The sequence below is a fragment of the Chelonoidis abingdonii genome, chromosome 2 (assembly GCF_003597395.2).
Source record: "Chelonoidis abingdonii isolate Lonesome George chromosome 2, CheloAbing_2.0, whole genome shotgun sequence".
Classification (NCBI taxonomy): domain Eukaryota; kingdom Metazoa; phylum Chordata; order Testudines; family Testudinidae; genus Chelonoidis; species Chelonoidis abingdonii.
Genome location: NC_133770.1, coordinates 213736091 through 213742572, shown reverse-complemented (window position 1 = coordinate 213742572; position 6482 = coordinate 213736091). Strand labels below are relative to the sequence as shown.

At 39.0% G+C, this 6482-nt stretch overlaps 1 protein-coding gene across 2 annotated transcripts in view; it reads right to left on the bottom strand.

Annotated features, from left to right (window-relative positions):
- The window catches only part of MYOM1 (myomesin 1), a 105564-nt gene that overhangs the window by 5761 nt on the left and 93321 nt on the right, over nucleotides 1–6482 (bottom strand). For both annotated transcript variants that reach the window (XM_075062950.1, XM_075062951.1), the window contains one exon: nucleotides 3664–3719. In XM_075062950.1, coding sequence (XP_074919051.1) covers nucleotides 3664–3719 — 56 coding nt within the window. The remainder of the gene's footprint in view (nucleotides 1–3663; nucleotides 3720–6482) is intronic.

The following is a 6482-nucleotide window of genomic DNA, read 5'->3' as shown; positions in this document are numbered from 1 at the left end:
ACATGCTGTGAATTTGAGATTTAGGCTTTCAGATTAACATAACAAGACTGAACCATTTTGTATACAGTGGCAAAACATCTTTGTCTATCTGGAACATTATCATATGCTGTTAAAGCAAACATCAATTCATATATTCCACTACACACAATTCAATACAAAAAATGCATGTAAATAACATTATGGTTATGTTTTTAAATTAAAGGGCCAAATCTGCATACCACTGGAAATTCAAAGTCAAGGATGAAAAATCTGCTCCCCTCAGTTTATATGATTGCACTAGATGTAGCAGCTGTTATGTATACTGCGATAAAAGAACATCATAAGGCTCCTTGTAACTGCTACACCCTGCATTACCTCACTTTACATTTTAAAATGTCATTGGGGATTATAAGAGTTGCATGAATTACACACCAGGTGTAAACAGATGCTCCCATCTCTCCAGAATATAAACACACACTGGGGACAAATGGGCCACTCCCACCCCTACAAGTACTATTTGTTCAGTAGACAATTCTATCAATATGGAAGTAAGCAGTTACTGTAACTTCACTGTATATGGTAGCCTAGAATGCCTTTAATGTATATAATTTTTTCTTGGTGGGGTTTTTTTCTTTTTCTTTTTGAAAACTTCCTGGCTCATGTTATAGGATGGTGACTAGCAAAATTATATTTTTTAACCAAGTCTTTATTTCAGCTATATAATTACAATTATACATCAAGTGTTAGTAAAAGGCTATTTTTTTACACAAGCTTCATTTCAAAATGGTCAGAACATTGTGTATTTGTATAATTGTGTTTTCTTAAGAAGAATAGATCCCTGTCTGTGATCTTGAATACTAAGATTCAACCTGGAGTGAATTTTTATTACCCATTCATACAATATTGAGACTATTGTTTCATTATGTATGTGCTGGGACACACTGAATTATATGGGCAACATCATGAGCCTACAGGGCTAGATTATGGCTACTCTGTGAGAAGGCTGGAGTGAAAGAATGACATGCGCCTCCCCTATTCTGTCCTATTGCAGAGGTCAGAATCAATCCCAGTCTGTGTATTCATGGCTCACAAGCACCAGGGAACTCTAGCAGCTATAGTATTAGTAGATATTGTGTAGAGATGGGCTGAGAGCAGGACTATGGTATCAACTGCCAGCATTGATCTAACACAGGGGGAAGAATATCTTGCACTACAGCAGTGTCAAACAAATGGGCCATGGGCTGGATCCAGACTTCATGACACAGTCTGATTGTATAGAAACTAAGTTTTCTATTAAAAAAAAAAAAGGAGATTAAATTTCTAGCTCTTGTGACTGAAGAGATAACCTTCCAAATGTGAACTAAACATAAACCAATGGCATCTCTGCCCGAGGCTAAAGAGAACTTGAAACAATAAGTTATCAGGATGAACTCCTCTGTCCCCTATTAATGGTTTATGTGTCAGATTTAAAGCCCAGCAATGACATCAAATGTCAGCATTGACTGATCATTGTAGTGGATGGAACAGGATAAGGGGTAAGAGTAAAGCTCTTAAGAGATGGCAGTTGCTGCAGAATAGGAAATACAGGAATAAATAAAAGTTTAGTTACTACATAAAATCTGGATTGTTCCCTTGATCTCTGGGTGAACCTCCCATTGCCCTGCTCTAACATCAATTCGTTCCTTCACTGACAGAGCACAGAGGCTCCAGTTCATGACCAGTAAGCTTTCTGTGTTCCCTGTGTAGATCTCATTCTGGTGTATAGGGTGAAGTAATGAAGCAGGACAGGTGTCTGAACTCAGCAAATGACAAACACAGCTACCTAGGCAAGAGAAGGTGAGAGTTTTCTGAGGAGGCAAAGTACCACACCCATTTGCTAGAGGGCTGTAGCCCAAACTGAGATTTTTCTGAGCCTTTGTTTTATGTCAAAACTTTTGAACAAAACTTGAGCGGAGACTTTTCTCTTGTTTCTGGACCCAGTCCACCAACTTAGATGACTCTACACAAACCCTGTACTATATTAATTGTAAAAGACTTTACAACTCTGTCTACATTTCTCATGAATAAAACAAGGTCTCTTAACATCCTATTGAATCCATAGTTGTTGGTCCAAAGATACTCATCTTGAGTGCTCTGAGTTCTTAGTAACATCCAGTCTTCCTCTATTCACAATATCTCAAATATCCTTGTGGTTTTGAGCAATGAATGTGGAAGCCTTCACAGCTCACTTTGCATAATTCCAACCAATCTCTCTATATATATCACTGCATTTTGCTTCTGAAAGCTCATACTTATCTGTATTGTTTTATTTCAACTCTTCTCTGGCAAAGAATTCTCAACTGATATAATCACCCAAGTATTCCCACCACAATCGCATATCAGACTCATCTCTTAGCAAAAGAACTATTTCAGCTGAAAATTGGCAAATTCACTCACTTTCCTCCTGCCTTCTTCCCCACTCTGTTGCAGTTGCAAGAATTCTCTGTGAGAATATATAATTACTATAGCATTCCCTTCAACAACTAATCAACACCACATACAATATTTGTACCAATTCCACCTATGATGTTTCTGGCAGACAGTGGGAATTAAATGGCAAGATTTGGTTCCAAACACTGAGTGCTTGAGAGCTGCAACGTCAAAGCTTTTATAGTGAGAGTGTTGGTGAGATGGTGCAGTCATGTGGTCAGTATGTTTGACAATAAGATACAAAGGCTGACTGTTGTAGAGAATTGGACTGGAACTCTTTGTAATGTTCTCTTGATCTGCCCTTAAAATGACACTCTCAAAGCCAACATCCAATCTTGCAATGTTGACCTCAACACATGGGAGCTCTTAGCCCATGACAAGAACCATAGCAGCAGCTCTGCCACCTTGGACTGAAAGACTTTGAGAGCTCATGCATTGCTGCAATCAAGGAGAGATGTGCAAGGCATAAAGCTAAAAGCAGTGCACATTCATCTACACTTGTCTTCACTTGTGGCACCTGCAGACAGGGTTGCAGGTCTGAAATTGGTCTTTGGTCTCATCTAAGGACTCACAATAAGTGACTGTAGCTCATCTGTCAAACTCAACAGTAGATTTATCATCATCATCATCATCATCATCACTATAAATCCAGAGTAATTACATTGACTTCATTTGCTTTATCTCAAATTTACTCTAGTATAACAGAGAAGAAGTCTCCTTTGTCTCTTAGGATGGTGAGGTAGGAGGTTGTGTAGGTTTCTACCACACTTTACTCCCCAACTCTCCAGATCTGACTGGTGCCATGCTTTGAGAGACTACCATTGTCCATACAGATTGACTGGCTGTCTTGGGTGTAAGGAATTCAGCATTACTCAATATCCCATAGAAAAAGGCAACTGTGAAGTCTCTGTGCATAATGTAAATTTTTAAAGATATGGTTGCATCTGAATTTCCTAAGAAGTACACTGTTCACATTTTAGTCCTGACTGGCATTGTCATCTCACTTTTATCTTATGCTTAACAAATGAAACTGCCCCAAATACATAAACTTATCTGTCCAAAAAATTCAAGTCATGTACAGATGATAGATAATGAATAAATAATGCAACACATTTTTAAAATGGAACCTTTGAAATAATTCTTATGTTTTCCCCTTTTTTGCAAGATATAGAAGCTGCTCAGCTACAGTATAAAGCTATAGTTCATTTACTGTACCTTGCCTTCCTGGATGGTGACAACGTCGGGCAAACCTCCAAGTATCCGGGCACGATCTGAAAATACATGAGTGAAGTTTCCTTTAATGTCTGCAAAAATAACTCTGTCCCAGATTTCATTTCCCCTCTAGCGCTGTTCTTTTATCTTATTTTTGTACAAGTCTCTGTATATGCAAATGAAGAGAGTTATTCAGTATTCCTTGCACACCACTTATACATGTAAAATCATGTCACTCTGCTGCAAAAAGCAGACATCTTAATATCTTACTGTCAATCACCTCCTCAGTGAAATTAAAGTATAAGCCTTATCCTTACCTCCACTCAATTCAGTTTAAGTTTTGAGTGCACAAAAAATATAGAATCAGGCCCAATGTTTCTAAGTTTCCAAGGTAAAAGTCTGACAATTATATCAGAAGCCTGCATCCCAAGAAAGGAGGGAAAAAAACCAGAGGCAGGAGTTGTATACCAAGCTGGATGAACAAGCATCTCAGAGAAGCAATTAAGAAAAAGCAGAAAGCCTACAAGGAGTGGAAGATGGGTGGGATTAGCAAGGAAAGCTACTTTAGTGAGGTCAGAATATGTAGGGATAAAGTGAGAAAGGCTAAAAGCCATGTAGAGTTGGACCTTGCAAAGGGAATTAAACAATAGTAAAAGGTTCTATAGCCATATAAATAAGAAGAAAAGAAAGAAAGAAGAAGTGGGACAGCTAACACTGAGGATGGAATGGAGGTTAAGGATAACCTAGGGATGGCCCAATATCTAAATAAATACTTTGCCTCAGTCTTTAATAAGGCTAATGAGGAGCTTAGGGATAATGGAAGGATGACAAATGGGAATGAGGATATGGGACGGTAGATATTGCCACATCTGAGGTAGAAGCCAAACTTGAACAACTTAATGGGACAAAATGGAGGGCCAGATAATCTTCATTCAAAATATTAAAGGAACTGCACATGAAATTGCAATCCCATTAGCAAGATTTTTAATGAATCGGTAAACTCTGGGGTTGTACCGTATGACTGGAGAATTGCTAACATAAGTTCCTATCTTTAAGAAAGGGAAAAAAGTGATCCGAGTAACTATAGGCCTATTAGTTTGACATCTGTAGTATGTAAGGCCTTGGAAAAATTTTTGAAGGAGAAAGTAGTTAAGGACATTGAGGTTAATGGTAATTGGGATAAATTACAACATGGTTTACAAAAGGTAGATCATGCCAAACCAACCTGATCTCCTTCTTTGAGAAGGTGACAGATTATTTAGACAAAGGAAATGCAGTGGATCTAATTTTACCTCGATTTAGTAAAAGCATTTGACACGGTTCCACATGGGGAATTATTAGTTAAATTGAAAAGATGGGATCTAATATCAAAATTGAAAGGTGGATAAGGAACTGGTTAAAGGGGAGACTACAACGGTCGTACTGAAGGTGAACTGTCAGGCTGGAAGGAGGTTACTATGGAGTCCTCAAGGATCAGTTTTGGGACGCAATTTTATTTAACCTTTTTATTACTGACCTTGGCACAAAAAGCAGGGAATGTGCTAATAAAGTTTGCGGATGACACAAAGCTGGGAGGTATTGCTAACACAGAGAAGGACGGATATCATACAGGAAGATTCTGGATGTACCTTGTAAACTGGAGTAATAGTAATAGGATGAAAATTTAATAGTGAAATGCAAGGTCATGCATTTAGGGATTAATATAAGAATTTTAGATATAAATTGGGGACGCATCAGTTGGAACAACAGAGGAGGAGAAGGACCTTGGAGTATTGGTTATCAAGGATGGACTATGAGCTGCTGCCAATGTGATGTGGCCAGTTAAAAAAAGCTAATGCAGTTTTAGGGATGCATCAGGCGAGGTATTTCCAGTAAAGATAAGGAGGTGTTAGTACCATGGTTAATAAGGCACTGGTGAGACCTCATCTGGAATACTGTGTGCAGTTCTGGTCTCCCATGTTTAAGAAGGATGAATTCAAACTGGAACAGGTTCAGAGACGGGCTACTAGATGATCCGAGGAATGGAAAACCTGTCTTATGAAAGGAGACTCAAAGAGCTTGGCTTGTTTAGCCTAACCAAAAGAAGGTTGAGGGGGATATATGTTGCTCTTTATAAATATATCAGAGGGATTCAATATTAGGGAGGAGAGGAATTATTAAGCTTAGTACCAATGTAGACACAAGAACAAATGGGTATAAACTGGACACTAGGAAGTTTAGACCTTGAAATTAGATGAAGTTTCTAACCATTAGAGGAGTGAAGTAGAACAGCCTTCCAAGGGGAGTAGTGGGCAAAAGACATATCTGGCTTTAAGACTAAGCTTGATAGTTTATGGAAGGGATGGTATGATGGGATAGCTTAATTTTGGCAATTGATCTTGATTATCAGCAGTAAGTATGCCAGTGTCTGTGATGGATGTTAGATGGATGGGATCTGAGTTATGCAGAGAATTCTTTCCTGAGTGCTGGCTGTGGTAGTCTTGCCCACATGCTCAGGGTTTAGCTGATCGCCATATTTGGGGTCGGGAAGGAATTTTCCTCCGGGGGCAGATTGGCAGAGGCCCTGGAGGTTTTTTCGCCTTCCTCTGCAGCAATGGGGCATTGGGTCACTTGCTGGTGGATTCTCCACAAGCTTGAGGTCTTCAAACCACAATTTGAAGACTTCAATAACTCAGACATAGGTTAGGAGTTTGTTATAGAAGTGGATGGGTAGGATTCTGTGGCCTGCTTTGTGCAGGAGGTCAGACTAGATGATCATATTGGTCCCTTCTGACCTTAAAGTCTATGAGTCTATGAGTCTATGAAAAGACATGAGTCGCAGC